This window comes from Fusarium oxysporum, chromosome VIII, assembly GCF_013085055.1.
Source record: "Fusarium oxysporum Fo47 chromosome VIII, complete sequence".
NCBI lineage: Eukaryota > Fungi > Ascomycota > Sordariomycetes > Hypocreales > Nectriaceae > Fusarium > Fusarium oxysporum.
The window spans coordinates 1,167,371-1,194,588 of record NC_072847.1 but is presented as its reverse complement, the minus strand read 5'-3'; the positions used below and the strand labels follow the sequence as shown (position 1 = coordinate 1,194,588).

The 27,218-nt window shown below is 48.0% G+C and overlaps 12 protein-coding genes across 12 annotated transcripts; 5 read left to right on the top strand and 7 right to left on the bottom strand.

The window, feature by feature from the left end:
* Positions 1 to 94: 94 nt before the first annotated feature.
* FOBCDRAFT_263097 (uncharacterized protein) lies at positions 95 to 1,401 on the top strand (the record flags this gene model as incomplete). The annotated part of the gene is made up of 4 exons (XM_054706473.2): positions 95 to 167; positions 216 to 575; positions 639 to 1,000; positions 1,057 to 1,401. The coding sequence occupies 4 exons, from the start codon at positions 95 to 97 to the stop codon at positions 1,399 to 1,401; spliced, it is 1,140 nt and encodes a 379-aa protein (XP_054562448.2).
* Positions 1,402 to 1,839: 438 nt separating this feature from the next.
* FOBCDRAFT_229057 (uncharacterized protein) lies at positions 1,840 to 2,584 on the bottom strand. Its single transcript, XM_031188826.3, has one exon. The coding sequence runs from the start codon at positions 2,509 to 2,511 to the stop codon at positions 2,131 to 2,133; it is 381 nt and encodes a 126-aa protein (XP_031036091.1). The 5' UTR covers positions 2,512 to 2,584; the 3' UTR covers positions 1,840 to 2,130.
* Positions 2,585 to 3,856: 1,272 nt separating this feature from the next.
* On the top strand, positions 3,857 to 5,403 carry FOBCDRAFT_187500 (uncharacterized protein; the record flags this gene model as incomplete). Its single annotated transcript, XM_031188827.2, has 3 exons — positions 3,857 to 4,361; positions 4,418 to 4,880; positions 4,932 to 5,403. The coding sequence occupies 3 exons, from the start codon at positions 3,857 to 3,859 to the stop codon at positions 5,401 to 5,403; spliced, it is 1,440 nt and encodes a 479-aa protein (XP_031036092.2).
* Positions 5,404 to 5,685: 282 nt separating this feature from the next.
* On the bottom strand, positions 5,686 to 6,891 carry FOBCDRAFT_141060 (uncharacterized protein; the record flags this gene model as incomplete). Its single annotated transcript, XM_031188828.3, has 1 exon — positions 5,686 to 6,891. One exon carries the CDS (start codon positions 6,889 to 6,891, stop codon positions 5,686 to 5,688), a length of 1,206 nt encoding a protein of 401 aa, XP_031036093.3.
* Positions 6,892 to 7,344: 453 nt separating this feature from the next.
* Positions 7,345 to 7,901, top strand: FOBCDRAFT_229056 (RmlC-like cupin domain-containing protein). Its single transcript, XM_031188829.3, has one exon. The coding sequence runs from the start codon at positions 7,458 to 7,460 to the stop codon at positions 7,809 to 7,811; it is 354 nt and encodes a 117-aa protein (XP_031036094.2). The 5' UTR covers positions 7,345 to 7,457; the 3' UTR covers positions 7,812 to 7,901.
* FOBCDRAFT_229055 (fungal-specific transcription factor domain-containing protein) lies at positions 7,887 to 9,895 on the bottom strand. Its single transcript, XM_031188830.3, has one exon. It carries the CDS (start codon positions 9,677 to 9,679, stop codon positions 7,964 to 7,966), a length of 1,716 nt encoding a protein of 571 aa, XP_031036095.3. The 5' UTR covers positions 9,680 to 9,895; the 3' UTR covers positions 7,887 to 7,963.
* Positions 9,896 to 11,002: 1,107 nt separating this feature from the next.
* Positions 11,003 to 12,895, bottom strand: FOBCDRAFT_229054 (uncharacterized protein). Its single transcript, XM_031188831.3, has 4 exons — positions 12,646 to 12,895; positions 12,005 to 12,578; positions 11,097 to 11,955; positions 11,003 to 11,039 (listed from the first exon to the last, which is right to left on the bottom strand). Exons 1-3 carry the CDS (start codon positions 12,783 to 12,785, stop codon positions 11,230 to 11,232), a joined length of 1,440 nt encoding a protein of 479 aa, XP_031036096.2. The 5' UTR covers positions 12,786 to 12,895; the 3' UTR covers positions 11,003 to 11,039; positions 11,097 to 11,229.
* A 321-nt stretch (positions 12,896 to 13,216) lies between these two features.
* On the bottom strand, positions 13,217 to 14,354 carry FOBCDRAFT_229052 (uncharacterized protein). Its single transcript, XM_031188834.3, has one exon. It carries the CDS (start codon positions 14,174 to 14,176, stop codon positions 13,517 to 13,519), a length of 660 nt encoding a protein of 219 aa, XP_031036099.2. The 5' UTR covers positions 14,177 to 14,354; the 3' UTR covers positions 13,217 to 13,516.
* Positions 14,355 to 16,710: 2,356 nt separating this feature from the next.
* FOBCDRAFT_229049 (methyltransferase domain-containing protein) lies at positions 16,711 to 18,089 on the top strand. The gene is made up of 5 exons (XM_031188835.3): positions 16,711 to 17,146; positions 17,193 to 17,274; positions 17,323 to 17,442; positions 17,488 to 17,733; positions 17,779 to 18,089. The coding sequence occupies exons 1-5, from the start codon at positions 16,750 to 16,752 to the stop codon at positions 17,984 to 17,986; spliced, it is 1,053 nt and encodes a 350-aa protein (XP_031036100.3). The 5' UTR covers positions 16,711 to 16,749; the 3' UTR covers positions 17,987 to 18,089.
* Positions 18,086 to 20,314, bottom strand: FOBCDRAFT_229047 (pre-rRNA-processing protein ESF1). The gene has a single exon (XM_031188840.3). The coding sequence runs from the start codon at positions 20,246 to 20,248 to the stop codon at positions 18,173 to 18,175; it is 2,076 nt and encodes a 691-aa protein (XP_031036105.2). The 5' UTR covers positions 20,249 to 20,314; the 3' UTR covers positions 18,086 to 18,172.
* Positions 20,315 to 20,435: 121 nt separating this feature from the next.
* FOBCDRAFT_165938 (P-loop containing nucleoside triphosphate hydrolase protein) lies at positions 20,436 to 23,059 on the top strand. Its single transcript, XM_031188841.3, has 2 exons — positions 20,436 to 20,662; positions 20,713 to 23,059. The coding sequence occupies exons 1-2, from the start codon at positions 20,534 to 20,536 to the stop codon at positions 22,969 to 22,971; spliced, it is 2,388 nt and encodes a 795-aa protein (XP_031036106.2). The 5' UTR covers positions 20,436 to 20,533; the 3' UTR covers positions 22,972 to 23,059.
* FOBCDRAFT_165935 (uncharacterized protein) lies at positions 23,049 to 26,940 on the bottom strand. The gene is made up of 2 exons (XM_031188842.3): positions 26,138 to 26,940; positions 23,049 to 26,091 (listed from the first exon to the last, which is right to left on the bottom strand). The coding sequence occupies exons 1-2, from the start codon at positions 26,457 to 26,459 to the stop codon at positions 23,315 to 23,317; spliced, it is 3,099 nt and encodes a 1,032-aa protein (XP_031036107.2). The 5' UTR covers positions 26,460 to 26,940; the 3' UTR covers positions 23,049 to 23,314.
* Between the last annotated feature and the right edge of the window lie 278 nt (positions 26,941 to 27,218).

Genomic DNA, 27,218 nt, shown 5'->3' with positions numbered 1-27,218 from the left:
GGCTCTTACAAGGGACTCGAGGTTTCCTAGTGGAGTATCACATATGTGACTCGTCATTATCCGGCATCTCGGTACTTATCACACCGCACTAAACATGGGCAAATTTCAGGGTCGCAAGCTCGTGGCCTGCACGGCATGCCATTCTCAAAAGTTAAAATGCAGTGGAGGTGCGTATTTCAATTTGTCCATCCAAAGCCATTGTTGATCATATGTAGATATTCCATGTCACCGGTGCATTCAACGAAATAGAGAATGCGTATATCCAAAGAAAGACAAATTCATCACAGTGCCAGAGAGTTATCTTCGTGATATCGAAGAAAAGGCCAATATAAATAGTCAGTTCAGCTTCTTGGCTGGAGCGGACGATTCAACGGCGCTTTCCGATACAAGCCAATTCTCTCCTACAACTGAAGCGAGTCATATAAAAGAACTTTGCCCAGCAGAAATCTTTATACAAAAGCTGACAGATATTTCTGCCTTACTACACCCATATATACAGACAGAATCATGTCAGCAACTGCGAGTGGGTGAAGCCGGTGAATTTGTTCCTTTTCGTCTGAAATCTGAGGATGGAGGTGAGTGGAACAATGAAAACACCCTAAAACAGAAAATAGACTGATTCAAAATTTCCTTTTTAGGGTCTCAGATGTTAGTAAAGCTTCCATCAGAAAAGCAAGCTATGCATCTTTTACGTATCTTTGAAGGAGCAAACAGTGAATATCACTGGTTTCTCCGTCAACGGTTTAGAGATCGGATACGGCAGACATACTCCCAGCCTACAAGTTACGTCGACGATAGAAATTGGTTCTGCCAACTGTCCCTTGTTTTGGCTCTGGGCCAAGCTCTGGAGAAGGAGCCAAAACAAGAGTCTGAAGAGACAAATGACCCATGGGATTTCAATCAACCTTCAACTCCGTTAGATCTTTTTGGACAAGCTGTGTCTTTGTTCATCATCTCAGAGACTCTAACATTGGAGAACCTCGAGACATTAAATCTCATGGTAAGCCAATGTTTCTGTTCCAGAGGAGCCATGAGAAGTAGCTGACCGTTGCATAGACTTATTACTGTCACTTTACAAATCGCCCGAAGGCAGCTGTCATTTACATCAGCCAGAGCGTAGCACTATCAAGGCTACTCCAACTTGACGATCCAGAAATATACCAACCCAAGATTTCGGAGCGGCAAGACAGTAAAAGCCGATGCATCACCAAAGAGCACATGCTTCGGCTATGGTGGACGACTGTCTGTCTGGATAAGACGCTTGCTTCAGAACTCGAAATGACGCCAGTGGACTTGAGCCCATCTCTGGAGTTGCCGTTGCCGTCTTCAGAAGGTTTATCACCGGAGGATGAGGAGGAGTTCTTCGATTTGGAGCTGTTATTGGCAGAGATTCGGTCTTGAAGTGAGAAGCAGGTACCAACTGTGTTGTCTTGCTCACGCATACTCCCAGTCGTCATAGCTCTTTTAAGGCTAGGGAGTCATGGTGATGAAATAACAGGGTGGAATTCCGATGGGACAGTCATCTAAGTGCAACAAAGAGGTTTTCTGCTTTACCTTCCAGCGACAGGTATGTCTCGGTGATCGATTAACTGGTTCAGTCTCTGTATGGTATGTTGAAGTCGTAGGTAGTGGTCCTTGAAGGATAGTCTGGCCATGAATGGACTTTCTTTACGATAGTATGCTGGAATAGAGTCTAAATACCTATAGCCTTCCGACTGGAAATAGTTATCATTATTAGATACAATTCTATCAAAGCTCAGTCAGTACAGAGGTCAATAAAGTTGATATAAAAACAACTATTAGAAACCGAATTGTTCAACAACAAAGAACCAACACGGACGGGTTTCAGGATTGAATTATCTGACTCAGCTAAGCAGAAGTGGCTGGGCTATAGATAAATCATCAAAGTGCCAGATAACAAAAGTTTCATTTCAAAGAGCAATATAGCCAAAGCGTCCTTTACAGTTTCAACCCTCGTCTCCTCCGTTGAAGCAGCGTTAACAAGATAAGGCGAGAAAAGAAGTATCATCTTCAATTGAGACGTGGTCCGCTCCTTCAAGTATCGATGGTATATGAGATTTAAGGCTAGAAGTCCGCCATCGCCCATTGCTAACCATGCACTAACATCCCTCACTCTGAATACAGCAAACCACCGATAAAAGCAACAAAAACGGGTATGTATCCCCAATGAAACCACTCATTTCCCCCAATAAGAGATTTGCTCACGAATCCATCAGTGGCCAGCATGAAAAGGGCTCCAAGTAATCCCATTCCCATAAGTTTCTTGTCTCCGGTCAAGGCGTTGTTGATGAAGAGGTAAGAGACGACAATGTTGCGTGCGCCTTGCAGACGTGCGAGGGATAGGCAGGTCTTACGGCTCTGAGGATCGGCCGGGATGGGGAATTTGACGATCTTGAGGGTGGCTTCCGGTCGGAGCATTGAGTTGATGCCGATGAGGCCAGGTATGGCGGAGATGACGAAGGCGCCGCGGTAGAAGAAAGTGTCCCACATTTTGAGGATTCCTGAAGATTTCTGGGGTTTCTGATGTTGCAAGAGGGAAGATGAAGGTTGAAGAACACGTAAGATTTGTTATGAATGTCAGAACCCTATATAATTGCATGACGTGCGGACATAAGCACTATCCCCGTCAGGGATGTATTAACTGTATCTCCGACATGTGTGATGGTAAGCTGCACTACTATTCCGATCTTTCAAATAAAATCAGGTGTAATGAGTTCCCGAGTTGAGGTTTTATGTAAATCAGTAGTTCAATACTCACTGAACAACTCTCGGTGGGTCTTCGAGTTTGTGCTATAAAAGTTGTGCATATATAATTCTATCATGCAAAGATTGGGACAAATATTCAACATAGTATCTTGGTTTATTTTCAAATTAAATACATCCAAATTCTTCCATCTTACGGAATGACTAGATGAGTTATGGCTAGTCAATCCATGAATACAGAGACATTGTCAATCATTGATCAATATGCGGTACTTCAGAAAGCTCACTCAAAGTGAGCCGTACAACAATGCCGCGAATTGTAAACGTAATGGAACATATCACTCAATATTTCTTATAAATCAAGAGACGGCCGAGCTATTTCAAACAAGTTGGGTTGTGTGAGGATTCCATCAACTTATTGGCCGCTTCCATCCTTGAGACAAAACAGCTATATACTCGGATGATTTTATTGGTTCGCCATGATACTAGCTACAGCTAAGAATAGATTCATCTCTCTGAAAGACTGGGCAACTTGTATACAACTCCACTACTGATTGGCGTCAATATCTGATAAAGGGATGGATGTGAAGGGTTAGCCAACACTTACCCAAGTCCAGTCACAAGGTCAAACTAACACCATAACACTTTCCGCTATGAAATTATAGGACATACAACGCGGAATTATCCAAATGACCTGGACATGCATATCCAGAACGGGTATCGGAGTGTTTGTCCAGCTACAGAAGCATACACAGCATCATCTGACCCAGTCAACATCAACAACATCACGATAAGAAGCCCAACCCCACCCACCACAACCGCAAAGCATTTCCCCATCCGTGTCGTAGATACGTCCCCTATCTTGGGACTTATCAATCCTACGTCACCCTTACCCGCGATAACGCTACTGTACCCCGCGTTTCGACTCTCATTCGACCATCCCAAAAGGGTTATGTTAACCCGCAGGCGTCCTCGAAATGTAACCAGATTTGGGTTTCGCTGGCGTTTATCTTGACGATATGCTTGACGTAGAAACAGGTATGGCATAAAGAAAAAGAAGGCTGCTGTGTAGATGATCGTGACTCTGTAACTATTCAATACCATTGTTTGCTTGTGAAGGATATTCTTCATCATGCTTGTCTTTTCAGAAAGTCTTCATCCTAATACGGTTCATACTGTACTTGTGGTATCGTTTTGTGCCAGTGCTTGTGCGTGTTTGGGTCTCTTGGCTCATACTCTTGTGTACAAGCGAAAGGCTCTTAATCGATATGCGTATCCATCATCTCCCCCACCAGAACCTGTAAAGAAGACTGCTCCAGTAGATTATACTACTGTCTATCCTCCATCGCAAAGACACGCTCTCCCTGAGATATCGCCAGGCTTTGGCTCTGACGATGTTGACCTTTCTGTGGCATCAAAACCTCTTCTGAGACTGGATGAGGACTATCGTCATGCCAATCCCAGCACATTCAACTTCACCAGCTTCAGTGTTGGTGAGATCAGACGACTCGGAGACTTCCCGGACTATGCAAAGCTGTCAGGTGTTCCCTTACCAGAGCCTCTCAAAAGCTTCAATGTCGACAAGGCAATGCCGAGACCATATCGCCCATTCCGGTGGGCTTATCACCAGACCATGTGTAAGTGCTACTCCATAGCCTCGAATACAGCGACGAATGACTGACACCATTTAAAGCGTTGAAGAAGATGGATCCAGACTTCTGGCTAGAGATAGAGAACACATATCGCGAACGCGTCGCCCAGCGACAAAGCCTCTACGCAAAACACGGCAAAGATGTCCTGCAGGCCTTACCCGGCTCTGAGCTAGCATGTAAAGAGCTCATGGAGATGGTGATTCAGTTCCTCTGCGCGCGGTATCCCCAAGCATTTGAACTCCACGGCAAAGTATTTGTCAATCACATTCTGGCAGTCAAGGAAGATCTTGATGAGACCGAGCCCTTGCTCTTCCTTCTCAACCACGTCCCCGAGGACTTTGCACTCACACTGCGGGATCCTGCGACAGGACGGTATTGTTTCAGAGCTGGCGTGATTTGTTCTTCTGTCGGATGGAAACTGAGTGAGAAGATTGGACTGGGATTGCCAGAGATACACGCCCCTGTGCCTGATTACAAGGAGAAGATGGAGTTTAGCATGGACCGGTACGTCAGCTTTCAGCCTGCCACATTGATACGTTGCTAACTAGATGACAGATTCTTCACAAAAATGCCTACCAACAGTCCCATCCAGCGCGGGTCCTGGGGTCTCGAAGTCGGTCAACCGCTCTTCATCCCCTCCGAAGACCCCGAGTTCAAGACTCGAGAAGTTCAAAACCCCTCTCTTACCGAAGAAGACATCTCCCTTCGAGTTGACTGGCAGACCCTGCGTCGCCTACCTCTTTCAGGCGCTATCGTCTTCAACTTCAAGGCCTTATTCACGCCAATGACCGAGTTCAGAGATGAGCCGCACGTTCCCTCTCTGGTCTTGAAGGTGTTGAATGAGGGCAAAGAGAATATTATGAAGTACAAGGGGACATGGCATGTTGAGCATATTACGAAGCCGACGCTGAGGAAATGGGAGAGGGAGCAGATTGAGAAGGGTTTGATCCCGAAGGATTGGGAGGTTACTACATTGGCGGAGAATCCGTTCTTCCCAGGGTGGGAGAGGAAGTGGACTGTCAATTGAGTGACGATCTTATATAGCAGTATTTAATTTATTTCTTATGCATTTTGTAATCTCTGAGCTCGATAACTTGTGATAGCTTCATTCGACAAGTTGATAAGCACGCAGCTGGGAAAGAGGAGACTCAGAAAGGTTGAACAAGTTGAGCATTAACAATGAGTGTTCATCTTCGTCATGAGAATTTTTATTGTAAAAGTTCAAATGAATGCTTCGTTTATGGCTAGGTCATCTATCGAAATACTGCATAACAGACATAAGATTGCTCGATCAACTCAGAATGGCCATCTACCAAGGGTATTTCCTAATCTCACCCTCCTTCTCAACATCCAACCCCCTCGCCAACTGCTTCTCATGCTCTCTATCAAGATACTCCAACAGCACCTCACCATACTTCTGCTTCCCCTTGTAGTTCGCAACCTTGTCATCCCAACTCCTAACCGCACTCGCCAATCTCCCGGGAACATGATCCTCCTGCGCAATCTCCGTCACAGGGTGAAAATACGTTCGAATGGTAAACACCACACCACCAGTCTTTGGCAACCGCCTCAGAGACTGTCGCTCAGAGCGAAACATGTGGTGCTCAATCGCCTTGTCCTTCTCAGCGGTGCTCCAGCTCACAGAGGGTGCGTCTTCACTGCCGATACTCCAGCTCCAGGCTAGACTGTCGTCGACTTGGAGGAAGTAGTTGTTGCGGTTGTACACTGTTTCTGGGCGCAGGCGTTTGAAGAACTTGCACATTCCTGTCTCGAGCTTTTCCTTGAAATGGGGGACGTCGCCTGATGTATGGATCTCGGAGAGGGACATGCCGTATTTATCTGAGAGACGCCAGAAGCCAGCGAGGAGAATGGCACCAGCGAGGAGATAGTATTGACCATCAGGACGCTCGACCATGATGGCGAGATCGTCTTGAATGAGGCGGGCGCAGATGGCCATGGGATCTTCAGCTAGTGGACGCTCAATAATATTGAAGTCTTCGCCCGACCATTTATTCTTGATCCCAACAGCCGTCCGTTCAAAAAGACTCGGATATCTCGCGGGTAGATAATCAGCCAACTCCTGCAGAAGCTCAATAGCAGCAGGATACGCATCGGGGTGCGTATCAACACACTTGGTCCCCCTCTCCTTGATCCTCGCAGCTTTATCAGCGTGGTATTTCGGATAGTGGTTATCCAGCTCAATCCACTCCTCTACGGGACACGTCCGCAGACCCATGGTGACTTGGTAGTTAGGGCCATAGCGGAATGCTCTGTAGGGAAGGGGCTTGGTCTTGTCGATGGACCAGTTGGGGTAGGGCTCTGGGATGGGGGTTTTGTAGTCGCTGGGTTGGTAGTTTGATGATACGGGAGGGAGTTTGCTTTTGTAGCGGAAGCTTTTGCGGCTTTGGATGATGTCGTTGAGCTTGTAGCCGAGAAGGGCGAGGCTTGTTATGATGCTGAGGATTATGACGGCTTCATGAGGGCCGAAGGAGGATAATGTAAAGTCCATGATCATGTAGAAAGGCGAGGGCGACCTATCTTGAGATGCAATTACAATAGAAGATACTTGTGCTGTGAAACAACCGTGTAAGTCAACACATATATACACAACCCTCAACACTCCTAGCAGCCATACCACCCATTTTAACCCACCATCCCACTATCACTCCCTCTCGTAAAAACAAGTTACGTATCTATCATTTCACAAACCGGAAATCGCTTCTCCAAACGGACGCTCCACGCCCCGCGACCTCCGCCTCCCGAAAACCCCACAATCTTCGAACCGGACAACTTGACCCAAATAGGAAAAACCATGCTATCGCCATCTTATCATTCCCCGCAAACACTCCGGTAACATTGCTCCAAAGAGGGAATGAATGTTTGGTGATGGCTAACCTCGCCGCTTATGTGTGAAACTAGAGTAAGTATCTCGAGGAGGAATGAGGCTTGAGAGATGGGTATATGAAAGGGACTCTTCCTCGATTGTCTGTATCTAGCATCAAGCAATCTACTTCTGTCTCAAACATTCCATCTCTTCACCTAAACAAACCCTTAAAAGTCAATCTCCAAAAGACTATCAAAATGGCCTCCTTCAAGCACTTCGCCCAAGCTCAATCCAAATTCGAGATCCCCCCTCTCTCAGGCGGAAACACTTTCATCGGCGACATCCACTCCACGCCCGAAGGCGCCGAGAAGCCCCTGGCCATGGGCCTTTTCCGCGTCAACAAGGGCGAGCCTCTCACATACACATACAAGTACGACGAGTGCAAGATCATCCTTGAGGGAAACTTTGTCATTGAGGACTCGACGGGCCAAAAGGTCGAGGCCAAGGCTGGGGACGTGTTTTATATCCCCAATGGCGCTACGCTTACTTTCTCTTCGCCGGATACAGGGTTGGCGTTTTATACTGGTGCGAGAAAGATGGGCGATCTATAGATGGGAAGGGCTTGGATAGCGGGATCTGATAGATTAGAATGCTTCCATATATGAAGCTCTCAATTAAGCCAGTAACCCAAGTTAAACTCATACTGTGATATCTCCCTATAAACTCCAACATTGATCCAATAAACAATCTTATTTACAGTCACCTAACCAAACATTGATCTCAAGTTGTTATCCTCCATCACGTCCACCCAATGCACCGAAGCCGACCCAGGTGCTTCACTATCATAAGCATCCCATATCGCTTTGATGAGTTCCTTCGCCATCATGACTGGTTTCGGCGGTAAACTGCTCTCCAACATGTTCAGCCGACCGGTGATGAAATGCCGAGCGTTACTAATGTCGAGGGACATGCGGGATATTAGGTTGGCAGGTGGCGGTGAAGTACCTAGCATATCCATAGAGAAGGGATCCGTCTGGAAGTTTGACGAGCCGATGCCTGTATCGAATGAAGAGGTAGAAATGTCAAGCATCGTCGTGGTATCGTAGCGAAGGCCAGTACTCGCGGTGATGTACAGCAAAGGCTGGATACAGCGTGTGCCAGAATTGGGCGGAATATGCTCCAAAACATTAACAAGACGGAGACTCAACGGAATAATCCACTCCTCCCAAGGAATATGTCGACTATTCGCATGAACAGAATCGGTCGGTAATCGCAAAGCCACCAGATCCGGGAACGTCTGATACAGCTGCAGCAACGCAGCGAGTTTATAAGCCTCAGCGACCTGCGCAAGATGAAGCGACGGTGTCCGATAATCTCCCGTGTTAGCAACACAAAGGGTATTCTGGAACTCAAGCCCCAGAAGCTTCTCCTCCAACCGCTGCGCCTCTTGGATCTCCTCCAGAGCTCGCTGGAAATCCCGCCCTGTTTCTTTCGGTAGTTTCAGATTTCTTCGGAAGCTTCGGCAGAGCCTTATCGCTTGTGCGAAGAGCTGAGATGCAAGCGGGGAAATGCCAGTCCACGGGTGTGGTGAGTTGTCCATGTATCGCTCGGCTAGTTGCATTGAGGAGTCGGTTTGAGGGCCTGTGACTGGATCATCGGTGTCGAGAGCTGTGTCGTCTTGGTTAACTGCTGCGAGGAGCATTTCACAGTATGTTAGACTTCTGTTGAAGAAGGATAAAAGTTCGAGGTCCTTTGCTGAAAGTGATGAAATACGGCGGTTGAGGCGATTTAAGATCTTGCGAGCTGATCGGAAGAATGGTAGACCTAATTGTCTCGCATCAACCCAACACACCGTCGTTCCCAGACAAAACAGTGAGAATAATGCACCAGCGGGCATGTTATCGACGGCTGGGTTCTGAATAATCTCTTCTGCCTCTGAAAGAACTGATCCGGTGGCCGCTTGCAGGAAATACATAGCCGATTGCTTCATGTGCGGTAATCGCGTAGACAAGAATCCAGCAGACATGCTCTGCAGCGAACTAAACACAGATTGTGAACTCGTGCATAGCTCAAGAGCGAGCTTTCGATTGAGGTTAAAGTCTGAATCGAAACCAGACCATAATGTACAGACTTGTTCGAACCAGTTGCTGATGAGGAGGGATGAAGTGTCGGTTATGAGACCAACAGTGAGCGGCGTTCCTTCAAAGTATTGAGATTCATTCGTCGGCGTAAGAGCTTGAGATGTCATTTCGACATTCTGGACCGTCATGTCGCTTAGATTCTCTTCAACGATGGAATTCGACCGCGCAAAGATATCATTATCCGACTCGGTACAAGAACTTGTCGTCCAACTCGCGTCACCAAGGATTGAAGTGTTGTCTTCAATTGGCAACTCCTCAGCCAGCGCTGGAGCAGGTGTATCTAGCGGAACATCGAATACCGCAGAAGGTGTCGCTACGAATGACGGCTCGGGTTGCATAGTCGAACTTCTTCGCGAAGACGTTGGTGAGGTCGGGGTCGCGAACTCAAAGTTTACTTCGCCAGGTTGATGTTTGAAGGACCATTTAAACTCTTTCCAGTACCCGCCGCATTTAACGCCTTTGCGAATACATCTCAGACACTCGGGTCTTGTTTCGTCGCATTTTGTCTGGATAGTCAGTATGCGTTCTCAGAACAAGCAAAAAAGAACAAGCAGATTGACCTACATGCTTTGCCTTGCAAGTAACACAACCTGAGCGTGATCGTGGATTAGGACCATTCTTGGTCTTTGAAGCTCTTCTGCAATTTGTCTTTGTTGATGTTTTCGTCTGCATTTTGCACCTCTTTACTTGGTGAAAACAAAGAGGTTGGAGCTATGAAATGAAAAGGAGAGAAGATCGTCCTCGCAAGAACATGGAGGTGTTGGTCATTAATGGGGATTCGAGAAGGGACATGGGGGGCGTGGCAACGTATCTCCAGGCCCTGGACCATTGGACGAGATAAAAACGCGGGGAAGTGCATCACTATCAGCCACTAACAGACGCTAATTCTTGGTTCACTGTGACGACGTAACGCTGATAAGAGGTGAAGCTATTTATTTCCCCTAAGAGATAGGCTTTAGAAGCCGAGATGAGACGTATACGTCTGAGCGATGTTCTGAACTCTTCTATCTTATGAACAGCTTGTATCGTATTGAGGTCAATGTCTCATAATGTGCTCTTCAACGTGGAAACAGAAACTATATATCCATATCCTGGGTCACATTCTAGAGCTCAAGTGGACATTTGGTGGAGTCAAGCATCGATCCCGATACTCCACCAACTCGCATCTCGGCACTCGCTTATCAAGCCTAACTACGATCAGAATTCAACATTCAAAGCTCAGATGTCTCAAACAGTAACATTAAACAGCTCAACGTTTCTTATCATCTCAGAACGTAAACCTTCATCTTCTTACAGCTCATGTCAGAAAGCTTCCAGAAGTCATGGCTCACTATTGATCTCCGGCAAGATGCGGGGTGCACACCCAAACCACATGCTCACTAATGACGCCTCGTCTTCTGTTTCGTGTAACTCTATCCTCCAAGTTTTTGAGAGGCTCGATCATAGCAAACTATTACTAAATGGAAATTCATTGCCGGCATGTCAAGTTCATGACATCCCCTGGAAGCTCCACCTTGAAAATCCGGGGTATGGGGTAAGCTCCACGGATAACAACGTCAAATTCATTAAAACTAAGCTGTTTAACCTGGAAATACATATTATATAGTGGCCTCGTAGAGCCTTGATTCGATATTTTATTCTCGCAAAGATATGCACTCATAGCTAGCATCACTGGTTTTTGGAACGGGAAGAGAGACGGTAAGGCATGAACCTCTCCAGCACTTTGAACTCCAGCACCTTGTTAATGTATACGAGACACTCAGTGCTCCGAACATGGTGACCAGATATAGTTAATTTCTGGCTCTTTGATCGGAGTTCTATATTCCTGCTCTATTTATACGTCTAAATCTAGATCAAACGCAATATCTACTCTACAGTCCAAATCCATCTACAACCTCGCCTTCACACCATCCTTCTCAAGATCCGCCTTCGCCTTCGCATTCCACCTCCTCCACAATCCCTTCCTCAACTCTGTACCCTCTATAAAATTCCTAAACCACTCCCTCCTAAACTTGGGCAACTTGCGTCCCACCCCTGCCTCACCCTCACCCGCAAGCTCCCTCACCGCCTCAAAGTAATCCTCAAAGTCCGGAAACACAACAGAGAACTTTGGTCCATCGCCGTGTGTCTGTATCCTCTCATCCTCCCACCTCTGCATCTCCTCCTGTGAAGGTACAGTCGCTCGGCCTGCGAGGATACGAGCTGCGTAGACGGCTTGCCACTCGAAGATCTTGAACGTGAGACCTGCGCCTACTGCGCCGACGAAGAGAAGTGTCGGATCTTTCTGCCATACGATGTGTTGGTATAGACCGGGGACACGATTGTTGCGGACGGGGAGGGAGGGGAGGAATGGGAGGGTCCAGCTGTAGCCTGTGCCGAAGATGATGTGGTCTACATCTGCAACGCTGGTTCCGTCGATGAAGTGCACTGTCCGGTTGACGACTTTGGCGATGGATGGGTGTTGCTGGATCTTGGGGTGGTCAAAGGCTGTGTCGCCAAAGAAGACGTTTGTGGTGTGGCCGATGGTGACGCAGTGAATTGGTGATTTGGCTGTGTCGGCGAGATCAACTGCGATATCAGCCGCTGATACAGAAGCACCCACAACAACGACTCTCTGTGCACGCAAATTAGTACTGTCACTGCCTTAAGGTCGTACAACTTACCTTGCCGTGAAAAGAGTCTCGACCTCGGAAGTGCTTGCTGTGCACCACACTCCCCGGCCTCGTCTTCTCAAACTGCTCCAAGCCCTCCACAGCCGGAATATACGGCACCCAGTAATGACCGCTCGCCACAACCACAGCATCAAAAGTCTCACTCCACCAGTAATCCTGCTTCTTTCCCTCCTTTCTCAACACAACCTTCCACTCATCACCAGTCTTCTCAACATGTTCCACGGTGGTGTTGTACGAGATGAGATCTTCGTAGTGGTTACGATGCAAGATACCTGCGATGTAGTCACGCATGACTTTCCAGTGCCGAAAGGGCGTCTCGGGGCCGTGCATCCCGATTGATCTCTCACTGCGGATTTCGGGGATGGGCTCTTGTGTGAACTCCATGGTGGATGTGTCAACGTTGGTTTCTAGGTATGGGTACAGAGATGATTCTTCATGGCGTGGTTGCGTGGACTTGGGAAGAAGTGTTGGTAAAGTCTCAGGGATGGGCAGTTGCTCATCTGCTGTACGATCTGCGAGCTTTGCCAGATTTGAGATTGTTGGAGGTTGAGTTGTATCACCAATCCTTGCATCGTCAGCTCAAATTCTCTCACCATATAATCTGGTATTTTACTAGAAATCTGATAACTTACCAACATCCTCCAGGCCCTTCACGGCGTTCAAAAACCCTAATAAGATCAAAAGTCTTCTCTTGCACCAAAGCATCAACCGCAATAGCACCCGCTGGTCCGGCGCCGATGACCGCCACACGCTTTACACGAGGGACAGACATGGTAACAACTCAATGCAGAAAACAGCGCAAGTGTAACGACAGGAGAAGCGGAGGAGATGATCTATTGTCGTATGCGACAAGTGAGGGAGGCGAAATATAGAAAAAAGAAAAGATTTAAAGACGTTTTGTCGTTGAGTCGGAGGATTTTAGCGGCCGATATGCTCCACATGCGGCACGTTTGTCAGACCAGGCCCTTGATTGTGCCTCAGATGCGATATATCACGCCATAGCAAGGGGTTGTGATATATACATCTCCGATTTGTTGTAAAGCTGTAATTGAGTTTGTGTCATGGGATTGTTCGTATGAGATTTATGGATTCTAACGCCATTTATTGATCTGCCGAGCTTCTAGAGGATTTGAAGTTTTCGGGCATAGTGACACTGATAAGCTTGACAAGGTTTACAAGAGTTCTCGTTTATATCAAAGCTCGCTACGATGAGTCTATCGTCACCTCTGTAGCATATGAAAACACAGACCAGACATATTCACCTCCAGTAGTCCCCGCCCACAACAAATGTCAAACTCAAAAGCAATGGTATTGAAGGTATAAACTGCATAACCAGATGCATCGCAGAAAACATCACCATGATTCAGTCATGCAACATGCACTCCCGACTCCAAACGACCAACCATCTTGAAAACGACCCAGATGCAGACAAGCCATGAACGCCACGCAGAATAGACACAACAGCCGTAACTTTTCTTCATCAAACCCATAGCTCATCAACATCTAAACAATAGCTCCATACTGTCTGAACGATGCTCGCGATGATGGCGGAACAGACTGTTCAGGTCGATACGTCTCAGGGCCACAACGTTCCAACTCTCGGAGCCAAGCATTCATCCTCGCCTTCTTATCATCGCCCAGACTCCCATACTCATGCGCAGCCCAATCATCCTCGCTCAAGCTCCACAGCGTCAGATGTTCAAAGATGGCCATGACAGCAGAGATGACGATAACCGCAATCGGATTTCCCCAATCATCGGACCACGCAGCGTAGAATATCAGCACAAAAGCATCGAGCGCATCGCTGAACAAGTTCGTCGCAAGCGCACGGGTTACTTCGCGACGAGCAGCCGAGTCCGTCGCAGCGTTTGTAGTATCGCTCGTGTACAAAAGCCCCGAGAGGAGAATATCGCGAATGCCAATTAGACTAGCGAGCATATATGCTGAACCATCAGGTGCGATATCGAGGGCCCAGAGGCCAAACCGTGGGTATGCTATTAAGGAGACACCGCGGGCGAAACGGGCGAGAGAGAAAGTCGTGATGGCGAACCGCTGAACATGGTTCGCTGCTGTAGGAGCAGGAGGCGGTGGTTGCTCATATGGCGATGCGATAGCTGTGGGCGTGGAGATGGGAAGCAGAGGAGAATTTGAATGTGGCGGCATTGCCTTGATTATTACGTTGGTGTTTCAAGCCGTCTCGTCACAGTAGATATTAGGTGACGTTGTTGGAGGAGGATTTGGATCAACGAGCTCAAAATTATCACGGGCCTGTATTAAAAAGACGATAAAAAAGTAGAAAACAGGAAGACTCAAGAGAAACGGGAGAGTTGCGAGTAATATGAATACCATAATGACACAAGAGATATTATTTTCCAAGGTCTTGTAACACCCATGCCTAGCACCAAAAAATCATCAAGCTCACGCGTTTCCCCACAGATAAAGTGGCGTCTGTTTTAGAGGGCGATGACCCCCAAATTCGCTCCCCTCCATCACGATCTCGATGCGACGCAGCCTTGGGAACTTTAGCTCCGACAGTCGGTGAGAGAAGAATGAGTGAATGATGAAGCGATGTTTTGATGTTCGATGTTTGGGAGGGGATGATCGCTCTGCAATAGGGGTCCTTCAGTGGCGATGAATCATGAATGGTGCATTGCATGTGTCGTCTATATTTGCTCCCCTTCTACAGTCAGTAATTCTACTGTTTATGGATGTGATGCTTTGGTGATGAACTGGTGGAGATAAGACGATATCATCCCACTCCGACCTGCTTCTAATCAAACCACTACCACCATAATCACCACTCTCTTCTCCCCCGTGTTCCTCTGCTTCGACAGGCGCTGTCAAGGGGTCGCACATCAGCCTCTCTCGATGCGGCCTTGATCACACCCTCATTAATACAAAGAGGGTTGCTAGCATGCATCGCGTCTCTCCCGCCTCTGAGCGGGGAAGAGCTATATCTGACTCGTGACAGGGATTAGCTATGGTGTTTTCCCAGCCTTCTCTAGTGCCTTTTCCTCTGTAACTGGTTATAATGGTGAAACATGGTGACTTGAATTGCCTTGCGATGGTGTTCTCATATATTGTTTTGGGTCTTGTGCATAACAGATCAACAAACTAGCCAGCCTTGCCTCTACAAGTCTACCACTCTAACTGCATTCAAAGAGTTCACTTGATCGGTCAAGTCTTAGTATCGCGACTTTTGACTTGGTGTTGTGATTATCAGACGGAAACGGCAGCTAGAGAACCGGATCGTGCGGGATATCCCACCCTTTTTCACCATCACGCGGACAGATCTCTTATCTCTATCATACACTGCTGCCAACCAAGGAGCTTCACTCGCTCACTCACACTTGCAGGGCAATGCATTGGTATTTATCGTAAACGCGCAATATGCACTGCATGTGCATATGTGCGTATGAGGAGGGGAACACTGGCATTGTAATACGGTCATGCTGGTGAAATGTCCATAAATAACTCGATGCAGATGGCGGTTCTGAAATGGCCTTGATACAGATCGAGTTTTATTGGAGGCCTGTATTTGAGTCAGTTTCACAAAACATCTTCGCTATGCAAACAACTTAAAGAGTCATGAGCTGTTGATGCCTATTTGCGCCTTGGCTTGATTAACCACTTTAATGGAATCTCGTAAAATTAGGTAGCTTGCACCTACGTCTTTTGCTCGGTCCAGACCCAGGATTTCGGGTGCAGTTATCCCTGCCATTTTCTGCTGAATGGTCAACTCTCACTCGAAGTGCAAACATTTGAACTGTCTCAGCCATGCTGCAATATCACCAACCGCGTGCATTGTAACCAATTATAGTGACATATCAGCAAACGACAAGAAAACGCCGACATGAATACCCAATCCAGTGACCTTCACCTTCAAATCCAAGCTAGGATACTGTAACTCATACCCCAGCATTCGCTTCTCCCCGTCAGATCTATCCCCCGATCTCGCCAACTCTATTTCCACACCCGAGATATCGCTTCAAACACTCACGCCAGTAACTCCACCATCTCCATAAATTACTCGAATGCGAAAATCTCGGACATCAAGTCAAACCCCGAATCTATCTAACCATGGAGAGTACCTCGCTCGTGCCGTGTCGACTGGCATGTTCTCTACGCCAAGGGGTCCAGATCAGGCACTAGTCTTGCAGCGCCGAGGACGTCAGAATTGCCAAAGAGAAAATTCCAAAGGATGCTCTATAGCTTCTGCGTAAACGGGCAAGTCAAGATGAGCGACGTACGGGAGGGCTATCCTGTTTCGTCAGTGTAAGTTGAGATATTACGCAATTTATCATGTTTAAGGGCCTTCTTCCCACTTGTCTCTCGTCTTTTGGAACCTGTCACATTTGCAGTGGAAGAAGCAAAACAGGCCATCTTTGTGGGGGTCTTTAATTGGATGTTGTATCCGGTTGTGCATATTCTCGTGATTTTTGTTCTCTCCCCCTCATCGAGTGAGGGAGTATTTATACTAGATGTTGTCCCGAGGAGTCGAGGCGCATTGTGATAGTTGGAAGAGAAACGGCAAAGACATGGGTGCTCACGATACAGAAGGTAAAAGGGCGAGCCCGAGGAGTAGTCCTCCATTACAGGAAAAGTCAGATCCGGCGGGGCATGATGAACAAGGTATGAGGATGACATTCACGTTGGGGCATTGAGTGGATAGTGAATGTCTAGTTGAGATTGAAAGAGTCAGAAGACAGATGAAATGAGTCGCACAAGACAATCGTATGACAACTAACACCACTCCAGATACAGACCCAACCCCTGATGATAACCAAGGCCTCTTACATGGCAACGCAGTAATCGAAGCCGGCGGCAGCGACGAAGACGGTGAATTCTCCGCTAGCGACTTTGATCCCGAAGATTCTTCAAGTCTTCGCTCCTCCTCAACATCCATAAGCTCCAGTATTCTCGAACACAGCTATCAAAACGGTCGTCGATATCACCGTTATCGCCATGGCCGATATCCCTTACCGAACGATGAGGCGGAGCAGAATCGTGAAGATATGCTTCATGCGATGATGTTGGAAGCCACAGATGGACGGTTATTTTATGCGCCGGTTCGTGAGAATCCGCAGAGGATAGCGGATTTGGGGACTGGTACGGGGATTTGGGCTATTGAGAGTATGTGAAGAGAATGAGTGACAGGGAATGATGCTAATGGTGTTAGTTGGTGAGAAATATCCGAGTGCTGAAGTATTGGGATTGGATCTAAGTCCAATACAACCGACATGGGTACCTCCAAACGTCAAGTAAGTCATACTCACATATACACATATTCTCAAATCTAACCTGTACAGATTTTATGTGGACGATATCGAAGACGAATGGCTCAACGGCGATGACTTTGACTTCGTTCATCTTCGCAACATGATCCCAATCCTCAAATCGCCTGTAACCCTCCTCAAGCAAGTATATGCGTAAGCCCGCCCCTTCTACGCCCAATACTCCTCTAATAATACCAGAAACATGAAGCCCGGTGCTTGGGTAGAACTCCAAGACGTAGATGGCCAAGTCCACACAGACGACAACAGCATCCCTGACGATTGGCCCTTGAAACGCTTCACAGAAATCATCCTCCAAGCATTCGCTCTCTACGAAACAAACGCACACGCCGCTGTATTCGGAGGCCAATATCTTGCTGAAGCAGGGTTTGTTAATATTAAACACAATTTTATCAAATTGCCTTATGGGACATGGCCAAAAGACAAGTAAGTCACACCACCTACGGAGAGAGTTGTTGCTAATGGTGTAAGGGTCATGAGATTGGTGGGCATGTATTATCGAACTGCATGTGAGGAATTCTTCCCGGCGATTGGGAATTTGCATTTTCCGCAGTTGGGATGGGGTAAAGATGAGATGGAGGTGTTTTTTGCAGAGTGTAGACAGTCCATGAGGGATCCGAAAGTTCATGCTTATGGGAAGATGCATTTTTGGAGTGGCCAGAAGCCATTGGATGCATAGAGTGCGTTGATGATGGGATCTACAGAACCGCGATGAGAAATGTTGAAAGATTTATGTATCGAGGATCATGTTTGAGCGTCGGTGCCAGAAAAGAAGAACTGAACAGTATATGCTTCATGATTTATGCTATCAAATACCACTTTTGAACCCAACTCCAATCTAACCAGATATACATAATCTATTACATTACCTCCGTCCTTTTTTAGCCTTCTTACTTCTAGGCTCCTCATCCCCTCCCTCTGCATTTCTTCTCTTCTTCCTACCCTCCTCAAGCAACTTCTGCATACCCTCCGTAGCCTTGAACTTGGGATTCGAAGGATCAATAGCATACTCGTGACTCTCAAACACAGCCTTGAAACGATCATCGTCAACATCCATGCTAAAGTCCTCCTGCAGACCGCCGCGGGATTCTTTGGCTAGGGCCTTCTTTTTAGCTTTGCCCTTCTTCTTTTTGGCCTTCTCTGCGCGGACGATTTCGTTCATGTCGAAGTGGTCTAGGTGATCAGCTTGGTCTACGTCCACGTCGGCCATGACCTTCTCGAGCTGCTTCTTCTGGGCTTTGTTTTCGGCCTCGGCGGCTTCGCGGGCTTCGCGCTTCTTGAGACGGTCGGCTTTGCGGATGGAGGTCTTGGAAGATGCTGCGGGGTCTTCGGCGGCAGTGAAGAAGGGGTCGTCGAATCCAAGGTCGTCAGTCTCGCCTGCAGGAACCTCGACAGCCTCCTCTTCCTCCTCCTCGGCATCAGGGTCCTGGCCAGCACGCCGAGCTCGTGCAGCTTCGCGCTTCTTCTCCTTTCGCTCCTTTTCCTTTCGGATATACTTCTCAATTGTTGTCTCCTCCTCGACTGTCTTCTTTGGTGCGCTCTCTGACAAAGCAGGCGTGAAAGTAATCTCCATGTCGCCTACGGGGGCGTTCTTGGAAGATTTGGTAGGTTCCTCAGATAGACCCAAGGCAGCGCGCATTTTTCGACGCGCCAATTCCTTCTTGGAAAGCTTGGGCTCATCCTCACCCTTCTCTTCGACGACCTCTTCTTCCTCCACATCGTCGTCATCTTCGCTGTCGCTCGCCAAGTATGCGCGGAGATCGTTCTCTTCGATCTCGTTGCGACTACCACTAAAAGCGCGGTTGATGGATTCCTTGCGCGATGCCTCCTCAGGATGCATGTCCCAGGTAAGCTTGACCTTTGAGCTCTGAAGGGCGTTTGTCACGAATTCTACGGGCTTGTATGACTCGGGAACCTTTTCACACTCGTCTCTTGGCTCGTCATCGAAAGTGACATCGTCGGGAACGAATCGAAGATCGAGGAAGTTGGAGGATGACTGGTACTCTCGTCCATCGACAGCCTCGTAGAGCTTCTGCGCAACAGCTGGGCTTGAGCAGACCATGACGGCATAGTAGTATCGTAGACGGTCAAGCTGGTAAGATCGTAGCGCATCACTGTCGAAGTCCTGGTCGTCACCCTCTTGGAGCAAACTCTTCTTGATTCGCTCGTCTCCATCCTCACTTTCTTCATCGCTGTCATCCGAATCGTCGTCCGAGTCGTTCTTGGAGTTCTTGAACAATGCCTTCGGGGGTCCTTCAACTTCTTCCTGCTGCATGCGCTCCTTGCCAAATTCACTAGGGTATACTGAAATCTTGTCGATCTTGCCACCAGTCTCAGGAAGGAAACTGTTGAAGAGAGCCATGAGGTCAGTAGATTTAACGTGGTCCCAGTCAAGGTTGACAATGGCGATTCGATTCGTCACTTCTCCGGCCTCAACATCGTTTTGCTCATCTTGGAATCGCTGCATGTCTCCCTCGGTATCGACTTGCGCGCCACCTTCTTCTTCGTCGGAGTCGGACTCTTCCTCCTCAGAATCAGAGCCGTCTTCAGAAGATGAGAAACCACCGCCTCGGGCAGGGTCGTATTTCTCGTGCGCCTTTCGCAATTCTCGCTGAACGACCTCGTCATCCTCGACCTCGATGCCATCTTCCTCCTCTCCCCCCTCCTCCTCGTCTTCTTCTTCATCTTCCTCGCGGTACAACCTTTGTAGAGCCTTCTTCTTGGAATCCGACTTTACTTTTCGGCCATATCGGTCGACCTTGGCGGTAGCAGTGAACTCGTCATCTTTAAGCATGCGAGAGAATCGCTTGTCGATTGTGGTTTTTGTCTGCTTCTTCGAGGGCAAACGGAATCGGGGATCGGTCTCGAAGTCGGCAAATCGCTCATCAGCGATTTGACTCGCCGCAGGGGCAGCCTTTTTCGTTTTCTTGTCGTTTTTCATATTGTCTTGACGAAGCTAATTGTGATGAATTCGCGAAGCTTGCTTGAGTGGAGGGGCAGAAAACAGTTGGATTCAATTTTTTGGCGGTGAATCTTTTCTGCCATGGCGGTAAGCTTCTTCCGGTAAAGCGCCCCACAGTCGGCCATCGGTATTGCCAGGCGCCGCGCATTTTCCAAAAAATTTCCAGTGACTCTAGACTTGGACTTCGATTTTGGTTTGCGCCAACGATAAGGTCTAGAGAACGTCACTCAATTCTCTTCATCTATATCGTCGCGACTCCATATAATGCCTCCCCATGCGCGATCTGGGCGAGCGCCTAAGCCCCAAAAGAATGGTCGAACCGAGCAGCGCCAACAGAAGCGCAAGAGAGAACAAGAGGATCTCCAGCAGCTTGAGCAACGAGTGAACGATTTGGTATGGGGATAAATTACGACAATCTCTTACTCTGGCTAATACGAATTCAGGACCCCAAATCGGATGAAATCAAGAACTTTTCCCATCTTCCTCTCTCTGTACCAACCGCCAGCGGCCTCGAGGCCTCACATTTCCAAACCCTTACCGATGTCCAAGCTCACGCCATTCCACTGGCTCTCAAGGGGAAAGATGTTATGGGAGCCGCCAAAACAGGAAGCGGAAAGACCCTTGCTTTCCTCGTTCCCGTTCTAGAAAAGCTCTACCGTGCCCAATGGACCGAATACGATGGACTAGGCGCCCTTATCATTTCTCCCACTCGAGAACTCGCGGTCCAGATCTTTCAGGTGCTTCGAAAGGTTGGCAGAAACCACGTTTTCTCAGCAGGCTTGGTCATCGGTGGAAAGAGCTTGAAGGAGGAAGCGGAACGATTGGATCGAATGAATATTTTGGTTTGCACACCCGGTCGAATGCTGCAGCATCTTGATCAGACCGCTGGTTTCGACGCCAACAACTTGCAAATCTTGGTTCTGGACGAGGCAGATCGTATCATGGACATGGGTTTCCAATCCGATGTTGATGCGCTAGTCGAGCATCTTCCCAAATCACGACAGACACTTATGTTCAGTGCCACCCAGAGTAAGAAGGTCTCGGATCTTGCTCGTCTCAGTCTCAAGGACCCCGAATACGTCTCTGTTCACGAAGCAGCGGCTAGCGCTACTCCTACAAACCTCCAACAGCACTACATCGTTACACCTTTGACAGAGAAACTCGACACATTATATGGCTTCATCAAGGCTAATTTGAAGAGCAAGATTATTGTCTTTCTGAGCTCAGGCAAACAAGTTCGATTCGTATACGAGAGTTTCCGTCATCTTCAGCCCGGTATTCCTCTACTACATCTTCACGGCCGCCAGAAGCAAATTGCACGAATGGAGATTACAAACAGATTCACAGCTGCGAAGCAATCGTGTTTGTTTGCGACAGATGTCGTCGCGCGAGGAATTGATTTCCCTGCCGTTGACTGGGTTATTCAGGCCGATTGTCCTGAGGATGTAGATACATATATCCACCGAGTTGGAAGAACAGCTCGATACCAGAGCAATGGTCGAGCTGTGCTATTCCTCGACCCTAGCGAGGAGCCAGGAATGTTGAAGAAGCTTGAGCAGAAAAAGATTCCCATACAAAAGGTGAATGTCAAGGAGAAGAAAAAGAAGAGTATCAAGGATCAACTACAAAGCATGTGCTTCCAGAACCCAGATCTGAAGTACCTTGGCCAAAAGGCCTTCATCAGTTACGCACGGTCAATTCATTTACAAAGAGACAAGGATGTTTTCAAATTCAACAAGCTAGATCTTGATGGCTTCGCTGCTAGTCTTGGTCTCCCTGGTACACCGCAGGTCAAGTTCAGAAAGGGCGAGGATATCAAGAGAATAAAGAATGCTCCTCGTGTTGGCATGTCTAGCGACTCTGAAATGGAAGAAGATGGGGAAAAGCCAAAGAAGAAGAATGAGGTGCGCACAAAGTACGACAAGATGTTTGAGCGAACAAATCAAGATGTTCTGTCAAGTCATTACAACAAGCTTGTGCTTGATGGCGATGAGAACGCGGATGATGACGACGGTGATTTCTTGTCAGTCAAGAGAGTACTGAAGGATGATGAGCTAGACGACGAGGCAAACAACGCTTTCAAGAGCACAGCAAAGGTCATCGATGGTCTAGGTGGTGAAGAACCATTTGTGGTCGACTCAAAACGTCGTGAGAAGGCTCTCAAGTCAAAGAAGAAGATGCTCAAGTTCAAGGGCAACTCAACCAAAGTCGTGTTCGATGAGGACGGTAACGCCCATGCTATCTACGAGCTCAAGGACGAGGACGACTTCATGGGAGAGGGTCCAGCCGAAGAACAGCGTCGCAAATTCGTCGAAGACGAGACGTCGCGCGTTCGCGAGGCAGATGTGGACGACAAAGCTCTCGCCAAGCAAAAGCGTCGCGAGAAGCGAGAAAAGCGCAAGGCTGCCGAGCGAGCAGAGCGCATGGGCATTGTATCAGACGACGACGGCGACGCACCCATGCTGCACAACGCAGACGACGGCGAAGATCCTCTGGCGCTTATGCGATCGCTGCCAATGGGAGGCGACAGGTCGGACAGCGAGGAAGATCGCGAGCCGCCCAAGAAGAGAGCCAAGAAGTGGTTCGAGGACGACTCGGAGGACGAGAAGAAGAGCAAGGGCAATGGAAGGGTCATCAAGGTGCAGGACGAGCCGGAGACTTTGGAGGATCTCGAGGCGCTTGCTACTGGGTTGTTGGATTAAGGAGGTGGACAGGTTCGATACCCTCTGGAGCCTTGTATATAGGGATAGACAAAAGTTGCGAATTAAAATGCATAGGGTTAATGTTCAAATTCATCGTCTCGTGTATCTTATAAGAAGTTGTTGATTGTCATCAGAAAGGTCATGATTGAATTATAAGTAGCACCATTCTCAGCAAAAGCTATCCATTCCCATACCAGCTCCACGCTTCAATGCCTTGCGTATATAATTCACACTCCCACACAAGACTATGTACATGAACCAATCAACTATCCCCAACGCCCAGAAAGCACATCGAAGTCTAAACTGCACCAACAGATATATGCATCCGTTGGTTTTTACACAGCTATTCCACCACGTTTCCAAATAGCCGAACGCGGTAAAAGCACGTATGGTCTACCGCGCCGTAATTGCCCATGGATCGAACGACGATCTGGTCTGTGCCGATTCCGAGGTTGGAGAACTCATCTTTCATGTGCTGTACGTGAACGCCGTCGTTTTGCTCGTTTCCAACGTACTCAAAGTCGCTGATCTTGACGAATTGATCGGACAAAGGGACCGAGACATTGCGGTTAGTTGTGTCTTCTCTGAACAAGTTGGCTGTTATAGCAAAGACTTGATCACGCTCCATTTTGTCTTCGAATCTAGCAAAGACTTCGATCTGTCGCGGTCGAGCCAGTGGATCTGTCGTTGCGTTCTTATTAATGTGTTCGATCACGATGTCAGTGGGAACGACCAGATGGCCAAGGTGAACAGAGATTCTGGCACCATGGTATCGTCCGCTGCTATCGATGTCGTGAACTGAGCAAAAACAGTCTCCTTCATCTTGCCACGGGAGAAGTGCTGCCGCGGCAGGGAGAGGATGTACGCCAGAGACGCCACGCTTCAAGGCTTCTTTAGTAGCGACGCCCTTCTTCCATGGATCCCATACACCTGTCGTGAGAGCCTCATCAATGGTAGCCCCAGCGCCAACCGCAAAGAAGTTGACCTGGTGCTTGAGCCGCGTGTTCCAGTCTTCGTGAATCTTTGCCTTGGCACCAACTCCAAGGACTTCGTCTGATATAGTCTGGATAACAATCTCTCGAATGAGTTTCCTCATCTCAGCGTCCGATGTTCCCTGGGGAGCCATCAATTGCGCAGTACGAATCGACTCTTGAATATGAGTCAACATATCCGACTTTAGCTCTTGGAGCTCAGCTCGAACTGTTGCTTGGTGGGTTGCCAGTTCGTTCCCGAGATGTTTTATGAATTCGCTTCGAGTAACAACTGTCTGGTTCTGTTTGCCGAGTTGCTCATTGACAATCTGGGCGACTTTCTTGTCGAATCCAGCTCCTGATCCAGCAGCCTTTGTCTTGGCCATTGCCTTTTCAATGAGCGGTTCGAGAATCTTGTTGTTATTCTTGAACCATGTGTCCCAGAAAGCAGGCAGCTTCTCCTCAATGCCGCTGTCGACGACTTTCGTGAGCTTCGACTTGAAGTCTTTGTCTTTACCGAGTCCCGCCACGATAGCCTTCCATTGCTTTTCCGTGGAGATTTCGTAGTTTCCGCCCTTCTTCTTCATGTTCAAAAAGCTCCCACTCTCCTTCAGATAATCTTGAAGACCATGATAGAACTGTTGGGGAATAGACGGCTTTCCATTGATGGTTTCCATGGTGATGTATTGAGGGAGTTTCGCTTCCAGCTTCTCGAGACTTTTCTTCTGGTCACTGAGTTTTGATGTCAGCTTTTTCATTGCCTTTTTGACTTCATCCGTAAGTTCAATGTTGTTGATGGGAGTTTCTGCGAAGACATCATGCTCATCGTCGTCTCTGCTCCAGGGCGGCCACGAGGGCAATGAGAACGATGGCATCATATCTCCAACGTTGTGAACAAAGCCAGAAGGGTTCGGTATGTGGAAACCACCTAAGCCAAAGTTTGGAATACTTGGTAGAGATGGCTTCACAGCTCCCATGCCCGAAACGAGGGAGACTCCCAAAAGCAAGCCAACACCGCCAATGAGAACAGCGTAGACCACTCTTTCGGTCCAAGAACCTCGGATTTGAACACCAGATAATCCGTCGAGAAGGTTGACGAAATGATCCATAATCTTATCGACCAACCATACCACAGACTGCAGATATGTCATTGGATTTAATAACTTCCACCAATCCGTAGGGCCACCATTGTTGTATTGATCATCGTCAAAATCGTCAAAGTCATCGTCTTCACGACGTCTCCAAATCAAGTTAAATGGCCAGAGTGTTAATAACCAAGCAATCTGTTCCCGAAACCATTGACGCCATGGCTCTATTTGGGGCGCTCGTTCTCTCTCAGCTCTCTCAGCTCGTTCACGAGCAATTTGATCCTCTGCTTCTTGAATTTCTCGCTGAATGTCCCAAACACGCTCTTGTGGATCATGGGGAATTTGACGGGCCTTTTCAAATGAGCTTGATTGCGAAGCAGGCCTATTGATTCTAGAAAAAAGGCTCTGGCCACCGCTTGTTCTTTGATCTCTCCTCTCAGGAGCAGCGTTTCGAGATAGCTGCTGTGCCGGCTGTCGACGGATTGGGTTGGCAACTGTACGCGTAGACTTTTTTGTGACTGTACGTGCCTTGCTTGCGTTGCCTCCATATTGGATTTCGCTCTCGATGTCGTCTTCGTCGCTTCCAGCAGAGCTTTCACTCTCCTCGCTATCTTCCACTACCGTAGGGTTTCGAGGCCGGGGCTGACTTTGTCGGGTTTTGTTTGGGGCTGGTGTATTCACCGTAGTCCTACTACGGGTAGCAGGCGCAGCCCTCTCTTCCGGCTCATCTTCTTCTAGTTCACGCGATTTCTGCCGTGTTTGTCTCGGTATTTGGAGTGACGTTTGTTGAGTATCCCTAGGTCTTCTAGGCTGCGTCTCAAGACTAGGTTGCTCGCGTAGGCGAGATGGCTGTAAGCTGCGCTGTACAGACGTATCTCGTTGAGCTCGAGGGTTCGGGTTGGAGGCAGCAGGCTGCCTTTCAGTTCTTACTATCAAAGGTGGCACCGATCCTATCGTTGCATCTTCGTAGTAGTCACTTTCCAACACAAAGCTTCGTGAGCTATCATCATCTCTCCCAGTCGCTAATTGCTGAACAGCGATTGTTGCTGAGCGTGATGCATCTAATTCATGTTAGGATTTGTCGAAAGCAATGTCCATATCACTTACTGTCTCTTGATGGACCCGCATCATCTGCCCTTGCGGACGCTGCCCTTGGCTTTGCTGGTCGCACGAATTCTTCCTCATCATCGGCGTTGTTTGCGAGGGCTTGATTGACGGCACTGCCCAAATCCATGCGCTGCAGACCAGCTCCCACCTTTGGTGGTGGCTCAGCACCAGAACCATATGTGTACTGTCTCCGTGTGCTTGGCGTTCCTTGCAGAGCCGGTAAGTGAGGTCTCACCAACGTATTCGTCGACTCATTCGTGGGTTGTTGCTCGGGTTCCCGACTTGTGAGGCGGGTATTACGTCTACTGACTCTGGGAGGCATGGTCGAGGTGAGATGTGGAGGCTGAGTGAAGTTGGTATGAACAGAAAATTGAATAACAAAAAGAATCCAATCTGAAAGGGAATGCGCCCTTTTGTTTCATGAAAATCGTGTCCGTTGTCTTTGAGATGAGAGTGGGTGAAAGTGGTCGTTCTTTGTCGTCTGAGATGAAAATAGTAGCACTAACTTTGTGTCGACCACACAGACGTATCAAATCAGCGCTACCAAGTAGCTCCCCGCTTCTATTCGCGATTCACAAAGACAGGTTTGCCGTGTGCCAGCTTGACTGGCCAATCTAAGCGTTGAGATGTAGTCAAACACAACAAAGAAACATGTTGGTGGCGGTGAGATGAGCAAACAATGAATCTTGAAGGGTGCCGTCAAAAAGTTCGCAATAATGGCAGTGCAATATTTTCGGTATCAGCGTTGAGATCTTTTTGCTGGGCTGTTGAAATGCGACTTGCTTTTTTTGTCGATACTTCTTGTGATGCTATCGCGAAGATGCTGTATGCAGCCGACGCGATACGCGCCGAGGATTAGGCGGCGCAAATCGAGAGGCTGGTGTACGTGGTCACGTGCACAGGCGTTGTACAAGTGCTTCTAAATTACAGCGAAGCAGCATCTCAGATTGGTTCAAGAAATGAAATTCTCAATTAAACGACCTCAGGCAGAATAACTACTCTGTTAATCCTCAATTTACCACTATAAACTCCATGTCAAATAAAGTGCGTCATCGTTCCATACTTCCGCCGCATCTAATTG